This window comes from Tachypleus tridentatus, chromosome 7 (assembly GCF_004210375.1).
Source record: "Tachypleus tridentatus isolate NWPU-2018 chromosome 7, ASM421037v1, whole genome shotgun sequence".
In the NCBI taxonomy this organism is placed as follows: Eukaryota; Metazoa; Arthropoda; class Merostomata; order Xiphosura; family Limulidae; genus Tachypleus; species Tachypleus tridentatus.
The window spans coordinates 154,304,258-154,321,070 of record NC_134831.1 but is presented as its reverse complement, the minus strand read 5'-3'; the positions used below and the strand labels follow the sequence as shown (position 1 = coordinate 154,321,070).

Genomic DNA, 16,813 nt, shown 5'->3' with positions numbered 1-16,813 from the left:
GGAACTAAAGCTTGTTCTTTATTGGTCTGGCAGTACATCAGTTGGACATAATGATGTTCACTATGAGATGCCATGCCATCTCTCTCCTGCATCTCTTGCTAATTTTTTAGTTGTATTTAACTGAATCTGGCAAGATTGTTTTTTATGCTTGGCACCAGCGTGTTGTTCTTCCTTTCTCTAAACCTGGGAAGAACACCAAGATTCTTTCTAAATATGTTGTCTCTTCCTTCCCCAGTGGACTATACTGTTTTGAAATAAATGGTCTACTGTTCTTCCCTTTGGCCTTTGTATCCAGGTGCAGTTGGCTGTATTAGTGGATGACATTGCTGTTTTCACTGTCAGCTCATCCCACCATGGTTTATTTCCATCCTCACCTGTTACCTTTCTTGAAGTTACTAGAAGATAATATACAAATCATTTGCAGAATGAATACTGTTCTAGATGTCACTGGACAATTAACTGAATGTTGTTCTTTTCACCAGGACAGGCAAGTTATTTTGTGTTTTTCTAGGAAAATACCCCAGAACTGACAGAAATTGATCATCAGTTCATGTTGTAGAAGGTGGTTTCAAGTGTCCAGGCAGATATACTATTAGTTTGGAAGTAGTTCTACATGCTGCTAACCACATTTTGCAAAACTTATAATATATTCAATAAGCAATTGTAGAGTGCCCATTTATGTCTCAAGATGGCTGGTATGGGTATTAAAACTTTTATTAAAATAAAGTAGAAAACAACATTTCAACTTTCTTAGGTCATCTTCAAGTTAACACTAAAAAGGTCAAAACACTGAATTTGAATTTGAATAAACGAAATGAACAGATAGCTTTCTTTTTTTTTATCTTCCATAGCAGGTTGGAAATATATATATATATTTTTTTTTTCTGTTAAATGTTTAAATATTTTAACATTTACTAACTTTGTGGGTCTAAAACCTGTGGAATAGTAGGAATTATCTGCTTGAAAAGTCTAAAGCACCAAAGTCCTTTTTCTTCTTCCATCCAGTCATTAGCAGCAAGTAAGTCATCAGGTTGGATTGAAGACTCTATGCGTGGATGATCTTGTTCCTTTTCTTTCTGAGTTTGTCTAGAAGGGGGAGCTGCACACAAATGTTTAATTAGATATTATTTTTCACCTTTTAGTTGTTACTACTGCAGCATATACTACACACAAATATGCATGTTGTGATGTTTGCACTGTTAGAATTTAACTACAAATAAAATATGTATGACATATAAACTTTCTTTTCTCTTTGAGTATCTCTTCAGATTTATCCTATAATATTACACAGATGTAATAGTGCTGTTGATGTTTTTTTATTTCCCATTAGTTCTACTGCCCTAGTAACAAGGTTTAAACGTTAATGACTAATATCTGCATGATCTTGAACAATACAATGCCTCTAAGTTATAATAATAAATCTCAAGAACCAAGGACATAATAATTTTACCTTATGATTTGGTGGAAATCTTATATTCTGTACTATAAGCACCATTCATGATCAAGTTCACTCAAACTATCATATTTCCTTAAAAAAAGAATGCATTGTATATCTTTGAATAGCAATAAAATATCTTAGTATATGACAGGTTAACACATGTAATTATAAAAGTAACTTTCAAATATATATACACACACACACATATACAGTCCAATAACATGTATCAAAATCAAATAGATAGTGAATCATAAAATATATAGCTAATAACTTTATAAGGATAGAATTATAATCCAAAATTACAGAACATAGAATGAAACTGAAATGTTATCAATGTTCTAGTGTAACTTTTTAATATGGATTTTCTTGGTACAATTACATTTGTTCAGTAGTGTTTAACACTAATGTTCTCTCCTCAATTTCTGTAAGGTTACCATTTCTTTTCCTAATTGTACTTTCTCCATTATTCAACTTTATATCTATTTGTCTGTATACTCATCCATCGATATACTGCACAAGCAAAGGATGCAAAGTTTACTTTGGGGGGGGGGGAATCTAAAGTGCAGCAAGACTTGACCATGGTAATTCTAACAGAACCAAGAAGTACTATCAACCCCTGAAAATGTGACAATTACAGAAATTAAATGCAACAATTCCTAAAACATATATGATGAAACACAGACACATACTGTGTAGCAGCCTTAAAAATATTAACAGGTATTAACTTGGTCTCACTAGACTTGGGGATGGGGGTTGAAGCCCATCTGTGTCTTGGTTACAAAGACCATAAACTTTATTTACCTATGCATTTATTTCAATTTTAACAATGCATTCATGTTGTATGGTTTTGTAGACTAACATTGGCTTGTTTAAAGTTTGTTTTTAATATGCACATTAAATTTCTTCTTCACTTTATATGAATCAAGATAATAATGTCTTTAAGGACAGTTGTAATTAATAGTAGGGATCAACAAGGGCTCCAAATAATTCACATGCTGAGAAACGAAATCACCCTGTCGAATTCCTAAGCAAAAACCAACCATTAAAAGGATTGGTTACAATATATTATGGGCATGTATGTAATTATGTGCAAAAAACATCACTAATATTTTTCAGTATGACAATTTAAAAATTTCTAAAAATAGCGACTTTTTTATGTACTACCTACCTACCTGATCATGCCAGCATGCCTAGCACCTAAACAGCAATGACTATTACTACAATATTTCTTGAGCTTACTTGACTGGTCTGTGGGTATCCACTTTTGATATTCCAATAAAAATCCTTATATATAAATACAGATAATATAAATAGTAAACATATCATGCATGCACTTAAATATATTTTCAACATCATTCAGACTTAGGGACTATCCTACATATCTAATGATAAACACACAATATTTTTGAAACATAAACTATATACATTATACAGGTATAACATAAAAAGTAAACAAATAAAATTACTAACAATTATGAATTTTCAATGAAGTACAGATTCTGCTATAAAAAGTAATGAATCAACAATTAAATTGTTTGTTTGGAATTAAGCACAAAGTTACACAATGGGCTATCTATGGTCTGCCCATGACAGGTATCGAAATCAGGTTTTTAGCAGTGTGAGTCCGTAGATATACCTCTGTGCCACTGGAGGGCCAAGAATTAAAAGTGCAACCACAAATTTATAAAATGTAATTCTTACTTTGGCCTACAAACGAGTATATGAAGCTGTGGTTTTAATTCTTGTTTCATTACTTTTTATAACAAAATCTCTATTTCTTTCTAAAGTTCATAATTCCTTAATTTTGTTCTATACATAAGAGGCTCTGCTTCATTTTAAAAATGAAAATTGTTTATACAATGGATATAAAGAAATGCATGTACATCATCTAATACATAATACTACCTTTTGCTGATGAATGATAAAATGTTATCAATATGATTACAAAATAAAAGAAACAAACCAATATGCCTAATGTTTCCTAACATTCCAGTGTATTCATAATATAGCCATATTGTACACTATGTATAAAATTACAAAAGTAGTTTGACTCATTTAATTCAAGACAAAGAAGAAAACACTCTTTTCTGTCTAATGACATATTTCATTACAGTTTTTCAAACAAAATGTTTAAGTGAGCCACTTGTGTCAGTGGTGTAGGAGAAACAATAAAATAATGTTAAAATATTTTTCTAAACACCAAAATGGTTCTTTCAAAACATGTAAAAAATACAATTAGATTACCAATTTTATATTCTTAAGTACACTGAACTAACTGAAAAGTAGTTTTAACCAAACAGAAATTATACGTTATGTCAGTAAGAAACACATTCCAGAAAACTTCATTTAGAGAAGAAATAGAGCCATGTGATCTTAAAAGTAAGATGATTCCTACTGTAGTAGTTAAAAAGTACCTTACTAGTAAACACTAGGGTTTTTGGCTGAGGTTAAAATTATCATATACAAGAGACCTCAGGTTCAAACCCAAGGCAAGGAAATGTATTTTGGAAAAGTAAAATGCCACATTATTAATGTGATAAAAAGCACAAATTTCAATAGTAAATAAATGTAGGTTGATAACACTTGGAGGAAAAGAACAATGCTTAAAATGAAAGTTCATAGGCTTCTCTAATTTCATGTACAGATCTACTTATAAGACACTGCTATAAATGGCAGCTGGAGGAATAAAAAATACATATGAATTGATTCATGCTCATACATAAATCTGAAAGCAGTCTCTATGGAGAACTGGAAAAATACTGAAAGAAAGGACAAACGGATTAAAGATACTTGTTTTCACCATGACAAACCTAGGGTCAAACATTTATTTCAGTATGATTTAAATTGTTTTCCACATATTAATAGTGCAATGTTTTGTTTACAAAATATACAGTAGAATTTGAGTAATGATATGATATAGTTTTCAAAACTGTTATGTACAAAAAAAATGATGTAACTCTAATTTCTACACACATGTATCTTTAACATACTTGGAGATTGAGTAGGTGGTTGAGCAATGCTCTCCTTCACACGGTGAGCCCGCTCAGCAAATGCCTGAACCAGTCGTTGAATACTACGCCCAATAAAAGAAGTTTTGTTGATACCATTCCTAAAATGAAACCATTAATTAGCAGAACAAATTTTGGTAACTACCTAAGTTGTTATTAGTCACCAATTTAGAATGTCACATCATTTGTGTAATACAATTAAAAGTCACAGAAATAATATTAGAATTTGTACTAATATGAGTACAAATATTACTGAAACAATCAATATTTAATAACTATGCAACTTGTTAACATTAAGCAGATGAATTATAGTCACAATAATTCATTTGTTGAATATATATTATTAAAGCTGTTACATACGCAGTTTCTGTTGGTTTTTATTTTGTTGTCTGTTAACAGTTTCCTTATATTTTAATCTCATAGAAGAATATCAGGTATTATGTTGAATAATTAATACAAATATTATAATGTCTAACTTCTTTATCATTAAACAGATTATTGGAACATTAAGCATGATTAAAACATGTTTTTCAGCTTGATATCTGTAGTATCACCAAATGATGGCTTACACTATACAGTGGATAAACAGGTATGTGTGTTGTATTTAATTTTTAACAAATAATGAGGAAGTATTGATTAAAAATTAATCACTGATTATGCATATCACTGATGAATCACTTTTATTTGAGCATTATATTGTACTAGTAACTTAAATTATACCTACACCAAGCACCAAAACATTTCTTTTGACAGCAAGGGTAGATCTTTTCCATTGATACTATATACAGTGGTGTTCCAAGGATTGAGTTAATACTCACAGTAAGAGGAAAATCATACTTGACTTACTGTGCACAAGGACAGATGTAGTGATTTGTTGCTGATGGAATGAAAGGGAATATTGTAACCATTTGCATACAGGCATAAACATATATTTTATTAACTGAAGGAAATACACAGATGACTGAAGACTGACAATACTAGCTGGGGACTGTTCTATTATGGTTGTAATTAAATTACACTAAATAGATAAAACTGCAAAGTAGATGAAATGCAGTAATTAGATATTTACAATTCCCATGAACAGGATCAAACTTAAGACCTCTCACACACTACTATAGTTCTCCACTAACTGAACTCAAACTACCACACATGTTAAAATAAGAAGGAAAAAGTGAAATTGTGTTACATGGGAGAAAATGCAAAAAAAATTATTTAAAAAACTAAAATGTTTTAGCTATTTAACTAAATAAAAAGGTACAGAGATAATAAAGGAAGTCACAGATAAAGCTTCTCAGCAAATTCTGACTCTTCCAAGACAGATATAAACCTGCTCAAAACTACCATAACTGCTTTCATATTCCTCATTCCCTCTATAAGTGACCAATGATAGACTTATTTCATGGGTATATGTAAATATCTCTGCTTTGTGTAACAGCCATACAGTGGTCTCACACACATAAGATAAAGAATACAATATGATTATTCTATGAAAAAGTAAACAGTTTCCACAACTAGCGTCACTTAACAGAAAGTAACATCTAGGATTGAACCAACATGATATTCAGTTACACTGATAACCATTGATAAGAATCAAGTGTCTACAAAATGCTGGTTCCAAAAATGTAAAGCAGACTAATATTTCAAACATAGACAGCAAAAGAAGACAAATGATACAAGTGAAAAACAAAAATAATATATTTATTCAAAGTAATTGTCAAATGTAACTTACAGGCTGGTTTCTAGTTCTTTAGACTCAAATTGGCTGCTGAAGCTAATAAAGGGTTCTAGTCACATTCACACAGGAAAAGAATCAAGGAAAGAATAATACAATGGCACATTTTCAAGTAAGACCATAATCTTAGTGTGGTATCTCACAATAACTCACAATTCTTTGATTGTCTAACACAACTACCCTATTCCAAATAACATATTCAAAGAATATAATGCCCCACACACATGTGCACTTAAAATAAACTTATAAAAATGTCTGCTGTATCTCTCTTTGAGATAGCTTATCCTGCTCTCTGGAATAGATACTTTTGGACATCCTTGATGACGAGAAACCTACTTGAAGTGAAAATGTATCTCAGAATGGTTGGTATGGGTATTAACACTTTTACTAATAGAGCAAAGAGCAAATTTTCAATCTGAAGATGACCTAGGAAGGTCGAAACATTGTTCTCTGCATTACTAGTAAAAGTGTTAACACCCATACCAGCCATTCTGAGATACATTTTGGACATTCTGTTAATAAAGATGTAGAGAAAAACTATACAAAAAAACTTAACATTTCCCAAATATTTCTAAAGAGTGATATATTCTATAGTTATCACAGAAGAATGAAATTAGCATTTACTTCAACTATGACACTGGCACATTATCTATACTGGATATGGTGTGTTATGAATTACAATTCTAGAAAAAAAATAATTTTTGTAAAGATAAAATATGTATTAGAGGAGAGCCATATATATGGTATTTTGTAGTCTTTATAGGCATGTTTGTACAATTACATAAAAGGGAAGCAACTTCATATGTCCCAAGATAACCTTTCATTAATCATGAACTTACATGCTATATACATACATATAACCAGTTTTAACCAGTTCAGTCAAGACCATATAACACACTGTTCTAAGCATTAAAGTTGATCTGCCTTTGCATTCTAGAGTAATCAGTTCTAGATGGAATTATAAGTGATGTATAGCTTATTGTTGTTCATGTGCTTACACACAACATACAACCACTGTACCTTACAATTCTCCTCACTGAACTATTCACAAATAGGATATAAACCAACCCAGCCAGAATCAAGTTGCTAATCTGTCAACAGACTTGAACTTTTGTCCCACCATTGCTATCAGCCCCTGTATCCCTTATCAATAGGTAACCTTTAAGGTAAGCCAGCACCAGTACTTTGAACAAAAGACCACAATTGATCTTCATATTTCAGATAAAGCACATACCAGCCTTAGGCACTACAGCCAACTATTTTGCATTCATAAATAAATTTGCCATACCATCCACTGATATTATGATGCAACACATATCACATTGCATTCTTCTTTATGTATTTTTAGTCTGAAGTGAATCCTTAACCATTGCCTAATATGCATGAACACACAGTTTCCTGACTTCCATTTAAAGAACTCACTGCATAACTGTGAGTACATCATTGTTGTACTGGAATATCCATTTCAAGTTTTAAGCAGTTGCCTGAAATGTACATCTCCTTCATTGTAGTCAGTAACCTATGTTTTAAGTTTACTTTCGTTATTTATTTCAATTTTCCAAATAGCCATAAACCAAAGTTAATATACTAAACAATTAGACATCTTCCACTGTATCTATATATGAGTTCATATGTAATTATATCCAAACCAATCACTATAATTTTGGGCACAAATTGACTGCTGTCCCTATTCAACTCAGACTCTGCTAGTTTAAATTAGCTGACGTATATGGAGTTATATCATGTCATTAACTTGTGTATCTATTTAGACATTGATTTCAATGCTGCCTATGCCTGATAATCCTGTCATGGAAGTATATCATCATTCCCATAAATGGTAAGCAATTAAGTCACACATGCAATACAGCTTCTTCCCCTTATGTTCTTAAAACCTTCTTGAGTCACACATGTCAATTAAGTCACACATGCAATACAGCTTCTTTCCCTTATGTTCTTAAAACCTTCTTGAGACCAATTGCTAAGAAGTTTTATTATCCCAAAATGGCTGAAACAAGGTGTACTGTAACATTTCTTGCACTTGAGCTGGTGGTTGACACTTTTGTTGAGTCTTGGGAACTATCAAATTCCCAGGAAGAGTCACATGGTAGACTACAAGCTGCAGTTGCTTCTGCTATTGTTTCCTTCTTTTACTCCAGTATATGGCTCAATATAACCACATCACCACATAAGGTGCTTACATAAAAGACAAGATACCTGTATATACATGTTCTTGCATACATTTGTTCAACAGTCTCTCAGAGAGAAATGTAAAAGTGATTTTTTTCATCTTGTTTACAAAATGCATGCTCTCTCATGCAATTTTGTTAGATCATTTGCATAAGTATCCAGATTTTCATAAGTTTCTCACCTTTGAATTTGACCCTATAAATCCCTCATTTCTTCAAATGGATCATGACAGCCATGTCCCAAGTGGTCACATTGCTCTTTGTCTCAATTATTTAGGTTAGTCTGTTCCTAAGTCAATCCATTGCAAGTAACAACTTGTTTGGAATCTTTGACATAATTGCCCAAAATTTCTTTTGCTGTTTCTTTATACACTAGTGAGTTTACCTGTTAACAACAATATCATAACTATATGATGGCTTGGACAAATACTCACTATTATCTTCTTTACCACTATGCAGTTGAAATTCTGTTAATATTTGTGGAGTTCCCCATCTTTCTACAAATATCCAGAGATATGCTCAAATCCTGACAAATTTGGTGTTCTCAGTATTTGGGAGAAGACTTATCTCTCTCCAAATGTTCAAATATGTGTATGTATCTTCACAAATGTTGGGTTCTTGATAATCCCACCTCAGAAATTGTAGCTTTAGAGTATAAACAGTGAAATACAAACATGGCATCATGTTGTCAGATGCTTCTAATCTTTATGGTTGTGGGAAATTTCTCCTCCTTCTCAACTATTGGCATCTATGTACATCTACAGTAAAAGTCTCAGCAGAGTGATATAATGCTTAGGAATGCATCTAATCATATAATTCCAAACCAACATTAGCTGCTGGATATAGTCTCACACAATCATTTGTATCCATTGCCAACCAGAAAGGTTATTAACTGTCCAGTGCTCCACTGAATTTCAAGAAGCTAGTTTGTCTGCTTGAAAGTATTGCAGCACTTTTTGGTAAGCTTCTTTCACCATTCACACTTCACCACTCTCCTCAACTATGGATAATTCAAACCACTATCTAGTAATCCATGGGTTATTATAAACAAATACCCTGGAGTCTTGTTGAGATCATCCCATCAAATCTCATAATATCCAGGCTGACTACAACCCATTTTAGTTGCCCTCTTCTCAAGCATATAGGACATAACCAGCAGTAAAGAAGCTTCAAAGCCAGAGTTTTCACCAACGGCATATTAATATATTGATCATTAGAACAACATAAGAACATAGATGCAGCTCTAATAATAGCTAGCAAAATGTCTTACTCAAGAAGAAGGCTTCCAGTCTTTGCCACACTTTCAAATCACATCACTACCTTATTAATAAATTTTTCTTTTCCAACCATAAGTTTTGAATGGCTTACAAAGTGCTCTTCCAAAATGATCAAGTTTTATAAACTTTAAACAACCAGACTATTAAACAAATCTAAAACGTTTTCAAAACAAAACAAATAAATTTATCACTGCAACACAGTCCTTCAGTCATGGCACCAAAATATAACAGAATAACTTACTCTGTAATATTTTTATAAAGTCAAATACTTTTAAAAAATCTATTTATTTAATTTTAAAAGGAGTGGTACCATTCTGTTGATTAATTTTAGATTTCAGATTAACAGTTATGAAATTCTACCATATTCATAATTCCTCTTCATCATCAGCTTGACCAACTATAGTAAAATTCTCACTCATAAATTGAATATAATGCAATAATTGATATGTTCTGATTTTTTCCAGAAATATGCTTTTGCTGTGTTATAAGGGTTGAGAGCTGCTTAGTATGAGAACTTATATATTTTTCTACAAAAGGAAGAAATAAATATTTATTTATACCAAATGACCTTTCAGTTTTTGTTATTATGCCCTTAAAAAGGTTTTAGTTTAATAATGCTCCTAATAATATATAATTACAATCATATAAAATCTGATTAATATTAAAACTAACCCCTTCTTTATATATTGGGAATGTTGTCCTAATTACAGTAACATTATTACTACTGGTTTTTTAGTACATCAGACTTCAAAACTTAAGGGGTGGCCAGGTTATTTATTTAGTATTTCATTGATATTAATACCCTAACTGAGATGAGAAGTACATTTCTTAAATAAATTGGAAAGCAACTCAAAGGATTCATAAATGGAAAGACTGCAACATGTTGACTGACACTGGTTCTACAAATGTTGTTTAAAATGACCTGGTAATGAGAGACTATACATTGCTTCTAGGGATGAAACAAAAGGATGGCTTGATACAAACAGCAAATGTTTACAACATTCCAGCAAAAGTAAAGTTGAAAGTCCCACTCAATGTGGAAAGCTTCTGTACACATCTTGATGTATGGATTCAGAAGAACACACAATGAAAACAAAAATAATAGTTTAGATGTGTTATAAATAGTTTATTATTCCATAACTGAAAGAGTTTATACGTGTTGTCGCAGAGAAACCACTAATGAGGAAATCAAAAATATTTTTCTCGGTATTCAAATAAACGAAATTAACTTTAATTTGAATAATTGTTTTATGAATTCAAAACCTAACAGTATTTGTTTAAAACACGTAGAAGTTAAAGAGACGTTAAAGGTATGGGTAATCCCAGTGTACTGCTTATTAATTACAACATCAAAGGTTGAAATTCCAGTGACAATAAGGAGAGAAGTATAAAATAATGAAGACAATTAACCAAAAGCACAGAATATAGAAACACCATGTCAACATTTGGAGAGATATTAGTGGAAGAATGGTCAACTTGTTAATTTAAAAGAATACTGCACTAAAGGTAAACCTATCTGTCAAAATAAACTCCAGAATATCACCAGTAACTGAGCCACCAATGGATTCCTTCAACCATCTGTCTACTCAAAGACCCCAGTAACAAGATAGAAAGAGTTGTTTAAAGGACAAAAGATCATTCCATCTCACTATCATAAGTCATAGAAATCCCTAAAGTAGTTTTGGTGACCATAAAGTTTAATGGATATAAATGAGCAAAGAAAGTTTTAATAAAAATTTTTTACCTTGCTGTATTTTACACATTTAACTAATGGTTCAGTGATAATATCATCTAAAATTATGTCATTAATCTTAAAAACATTACTTCATTACTAATCACATGAGTTTATTTTCTGTGTGCCACTCTTTTCTTTATGTAACAGTACTGTTCAAGGAACATCACAACCAAGAAGAGGGCATTTGTTTAGAATATTAACTTCTTTTGCTAAACTAATAGAGTTACTATCGATCTTAAATTAGGATGACCATATTTCCCTGACTTATGAGTTATATATACATATTGTGGTTACTATAGCTACAACAGTGATTGCATGTCATGTAACATGTAGAAGTTTCCAATACACTGTGCAGAAGAAAATGTGAAGTGAGATTACATTCTCGAAGAAAAAGAAATATTACTTTAATGACCAGTTTCAAAAACATTTTTCTTATTTATGACAGACTGTAAAAGAGACACCTGTCTTATGATCAATCTGACATTCCATATTTTCAATTTCCAGTGATGGCTAATCTATAAAAGAACATGAAGGTACCAAGACGTTCTAAGAGTCTTTGCCAATTCAAATTCTATAACTGATTTCTTTCATAAAGAAGAACCTTCATAGAGTGAGTATGACCCTGTTGTACAAGAAAGATTTCTCACATATCATGCTGTTAGACATGATCACAGTTTTGGGCCAATAAGCTACTATTAATTTAAATAGAAAATTTAGCAACCCAAAATTTTTCTAGGTATGTACAAGGTGAGAAATAACAGTTACATATATTTTGTTTCAATAAGTAAATGAAGAACTAATTAATGATCTGGAAGATTTTGAATATGTATCAATGTTAGTTGACACAACAAATCTTCAACATTTGGTATACTATTTCAAGGCTTATGATGAAAGTTTTCTTCTGAATTTTGTCAATCATAAAGGGGTGACACTAGAAGTTACTGTTAATAGGAGTTATCAATACATATTGACTTGGAAATAAGGTTGCAGTCAATCACTTCCCTATCTAAGAATTTCTTTATTTTCACGTGTACATTTTTTCTACCTTGTCTGCCCTAACAACTAATCTAATATGGATTGAGAGTATTCTATTTAAGATCTTTGGATATTTCCATATCTCTATTGTTTGAATTGTAAGGCTAAAAATCTTTTGTTAGTACACTGAGCAAGAATATCAGAATATACTGGAATATAATAATGTTAGATGGCCATCAATGTTACCAATTTTATAGAGAATACTAGAACTTTATGAGTTATTGAAATCAGTTTCTTGTGAGAGGAAAAGTGCCAAGTAGATTTCTATAAAATACTTAGAGACTCAAGTAACAAACTGTGGCTTGCATTTATTCAGGCAAATTAGACCATTTTTTGTGACAATATCAAATTGCGAGAGGGAAAACATTGCTGTACAATGGAATTTGCTGATGTCTTAAACAGTGTGGAAAAGAAACTAGCTACAAGAAGTGAATAGGATTTTATAACTGTTTTAGAGAGGAAATTACTATAAGACATAAAAGAAGCAGGTTTTGCGATCCCACCTTAATGAATCAAGGACATTGTTTGATACTGCTATAATATACACAAATGCATGGAGAAAACAACTTCCTGATCAAAAACTGAGTGGTAGTGGAGTTGCTAATTTAGCAATTGATGTGGATACACTATTTACTAAATGAGCTTTAACAGGCAGTGTGTGAATTCTACAACTCCAATAATCACTATATGTGGCAGATGGGATACAGCAATCAAACATTTCAGAGAATCCTTAGTACGATAAGTAAATTTTAAAACAACAACAACAAAATAGGTTGAACTGATCCTCCAGTAATACTACAGTGGAGAGGGTATTTCCTGTCATGAACATTCTGTGGATAACAAAAAATTCAGCCCTTCTCATTGTCAAAACAAAGTTTACTCTCCCCGTGTTCAATTCTTCAACAAACTGACTAAGAACATGAAAATTATGAAACAAAGATATATAGTCAATAATTAAAGCATTTTCAGGTCATCAGCATCAGGAATCTGCTGGTGACTATAATTTTTTGTTTCCAGATTAAGTTTAGAAAATATGGTCATCTTATATTTTATGCTCTATAGACTAAAATCCTAAATAAATTAACCTTATGTAACTCAGGAATAAATCTATCATAATTAAAGTATGAGCTATATATATATATATATATTTCAAATTTATACATCCAATTTTTATTTTCACTTAATACATCTAGAAATCTTATTGGTGTTGTATTGTAAATTATATGCTTTTATGTTTATTACTTAAATAGCTCCAAAAAGTTTGTATATGTTCTATTTCAAGATAGTAGAAGTCATCTACATATATTTTACAATATATGTTTAACTTCTTCAGCACAATCATCCATCTATTCCAGTGTTTCTCATAACATTAAACAAATTAATAAATAATGGTGATCAGGAGCATAGATTTTTTATACCCAATGGTGGGGATGATTTTTGCAACCACTTATGTGGACTGTTCAATTTGCAAATTGGTAATCTCTGATTATGTGAACCTGAAAGCTGTAAAGATGCAGTCAAAGAGTAATCTTGTTGCCACGATATTTCAAGGTTTCCATGTAGGTTTGTATAAGTGATGTGTTGTGAACAGTTTTCAAAATGTTAATAGAATAAAGACAAATGTGTCACAAATTAACTGCCACATGAATTAATTCCTGCACACTGTACAGTATAAAAGATGGCCATTATACTTGACAAGGTTACTAATAACTTTCATTACATGAATTATGTTTTCAAATATTAATAAGATTAGTAATTACCCTTGATAAGTTTATATTTACTGAAAAACTGTTCATGTTGTTTGATAAAAATAATTAAAAAGTCTTTGCAAACTCTTGAAAATTACACATCAATACAATGTAGCACATAATTATTCATACTTTCATTGAAGTAAGATTCATTTAGTCCTCTAGTCTACATGTTCCCAAACATAGACCTCCTTTGTAATGATCTGTTTATGAATTCTTTTATAAGCTCTTCTATATTTATCTTATCAACCTCATCTTTGTGAGTGTGACAAACTGCCACATGGATGAGGTGGCACTGAGACATAGTTGACCTTAACCACATCTTCAACTGTCTTAATGTAGAAGAGCTGCGTTCACATTCGCAGCTGGATACTGGACATACAAGCACAATTTTCATGAGAAGAAACACTTCACTAAACATCTGCTGGCTTGTTTTATGCATTTTACAGTAAGCATCCTTTGCACCTTTCAGAGATACTGCTTTTATTGTTCCTTTGAACATGGGCAACTGAAACTCGAGTCATTGTGCAGAGATTTCTGGATAGAAGTTTATAACCAAGTTGTCAATCTTGCCAGATATGATCATGTTCTCAAGTGCCAGATGTTGCCTCAAGTCATTGTTGTCTGCATTGAATCTAGTGGTCAGATGTTCTATGACTGTGTCCACAAATTCAAAATATTGGCTTCTGTAATAATCTCTAGCTGTTGCAGAATGGTGTGCTGAGTCATCACCTGTGATCCTTCTGGGGGGTCTGTGAATGCGTGGTAGTTCAATAGGCACCAGATCTAGGGAAGTTACCTTTTTCTCAGCTTCATCAAATATCTTGTTGTAATTTTCCTCTGTTCGCAATACCTGCAATTGCTCAACTGTCATTGCAGATGCGTCATTCATGCCAGATACTGTTGCTGATTTTGCTTAGAATGCACAGTTTAGTTCCTCTAATGCAGCTAATGGATGCTGAGCCATCAACAGTCCTAAAACTGTCTTTCCTTTGTCAAATCTGTCCAGCAAACCTCGTGCTTTCACTGATACATCTGATTTTTCATTTGCTAATTCAGACAAAGAATCAACAATGTCACTGTAGTGATCATTAGCACATGTAATTGCAGATAGGTGGCACAACCAGCGTGTTGGACACAGTGGGTGGATGTATTTAACTGGCCCATTGTGGCTGTCAGATGATACAATATTTTCAAAGATTGTCTTGTATTTGCCTGACCTCTGAAGTAAGACACCAAATTCAAGTACCCACTGGATAGAATCTTGAACACATTCACAAGCTTCAACTACATGTTGCATTATTAAATTAGCCTATGTGCTCCACAGTGAAAAAACAAAGCTGACGGTTGCTTCTCTTTTATTTTTGCCTGGCATCCACTGTACGCACCACTCATGTTAGCGGCTCCATCATAAATTTGTGCTCTTAATCCTGACAGTGGTAAATTGAGTCTAGTCAGTACATCAAGTATAGTCGAGGATATTGTTTCAACAGTTGTATTGGAAACACTGTACAAACCAAGAAATGTCTCATGGACATCAAGGTTCTCATCTATGTATCGTACACATATTGCTTCCTGTTTGGTACCTGTAACATCTTGAGTGCCATCAACCATTAATGCAAAGATTTTACTTTGCTGCACTTAGTGTGCTATGTTCCTCAGTATTTGATGGATGAACATCTCCATTATTTCATTCTGAGCCTGGGGTGATGGATTTTGTGGTTTTCTTTGACAAGTAGGCCATCAACACAGGATCTTCCTCTTCCAGGAGCTTCATTAACTGCAGGAAGTTCCCCTCCATATCAGTATGTTCACATAATGCTAAACCCTGATGCAGTAAGAAATGTAAACTTCTAAGTATTTTGGCTAGACTTCTTTTGCATTCTTCCTGCTGCTTCTTTTTTCCATTATGTAGCTGGGCAGTCACTGGAGTTACATCAAGTGAACCTTCTGAAGATATAGCAAATATGTGCTGAGAGGAGGATTGGTGTTTGTTGAATTTCTGTTTTGACTTTTTCCAGTTGCAAAAACCGGTGGATATGAAGGTATACTCCACTGGCCTCTCCAATTTCCCTGTAAAAAGGCCTCCATTTTCCACCTTGGCACAATGAAAGCATATGACTTTTTGAGTCTGATTGTCGAAGTGCAGCCATGGAAACTCATCACACCACTTGCCCTAGAAGCTGATATTTTGATATTTTGCTATCTGTCGTGGTATTAGTTGTGCGTCTGGATGATATGGCTTTCCACACTGTATCTGTGGAGTGTCAGATTTTTCATTACTGCACAAACTTGTTTCACAACTATCTGGTGGTTCATGATGTGCAATAGTTGCACAAGCATTTTCAGACTTGTCCTCTGATGAACATGGTATTTCCTCTGTATGGCAAGTTTCTATTTCTTTGCTTGAGGTTGTTGGATTATCTGCATCTGTATTGTCACTTGTAGTACTAGAAACTGGCTTGCAGAACTGTCTAATATCGGAAAGTTTCAGAAGCTTGCTTGTCATAATTGGAATCTGTTTTCAAGATGACTCAACAGGCTAAAATAGTCTTTATTGAAAAAATCTAACGCACAACGAACAAAGATAGGACAGAATGGAAGTAGGACTGAACTGTACAATGTATTTAAGTAGAACGCGCGAACCTCACAGT

At 32.6% G+C, this 16,813-nt stretch overlaps 1 protein-coding gene across 1 annotated transcript in view; it reads right to left on the bottom strand.

The window, feature by feature from the left end:
- LOC143256950 (cyclic nucleotide-gated channel beta-3-like) overlaps window positions 1-16,813 on the bottom strand; it is an 83,297-nt gene that overhangs the window by 26,905 nt on the left and 39,579 nt on the right. The window contains exons 4-5 of the mRNA XM_076514866.1: window positions 4,429-4,547; window positions 920-1,099 (exon numbers count right to left, since the gene is read on the bottom strand). Of these exons, the coding sequence (XP_076370981.1) occupies window positions 920-1,099; window positions 4,429-4,547 (299 nt within the window). The remainder of the gene's footprint in view (window positions 1-919; window positions 1,100-4,428; window positions 4,548-16,813) is intronic.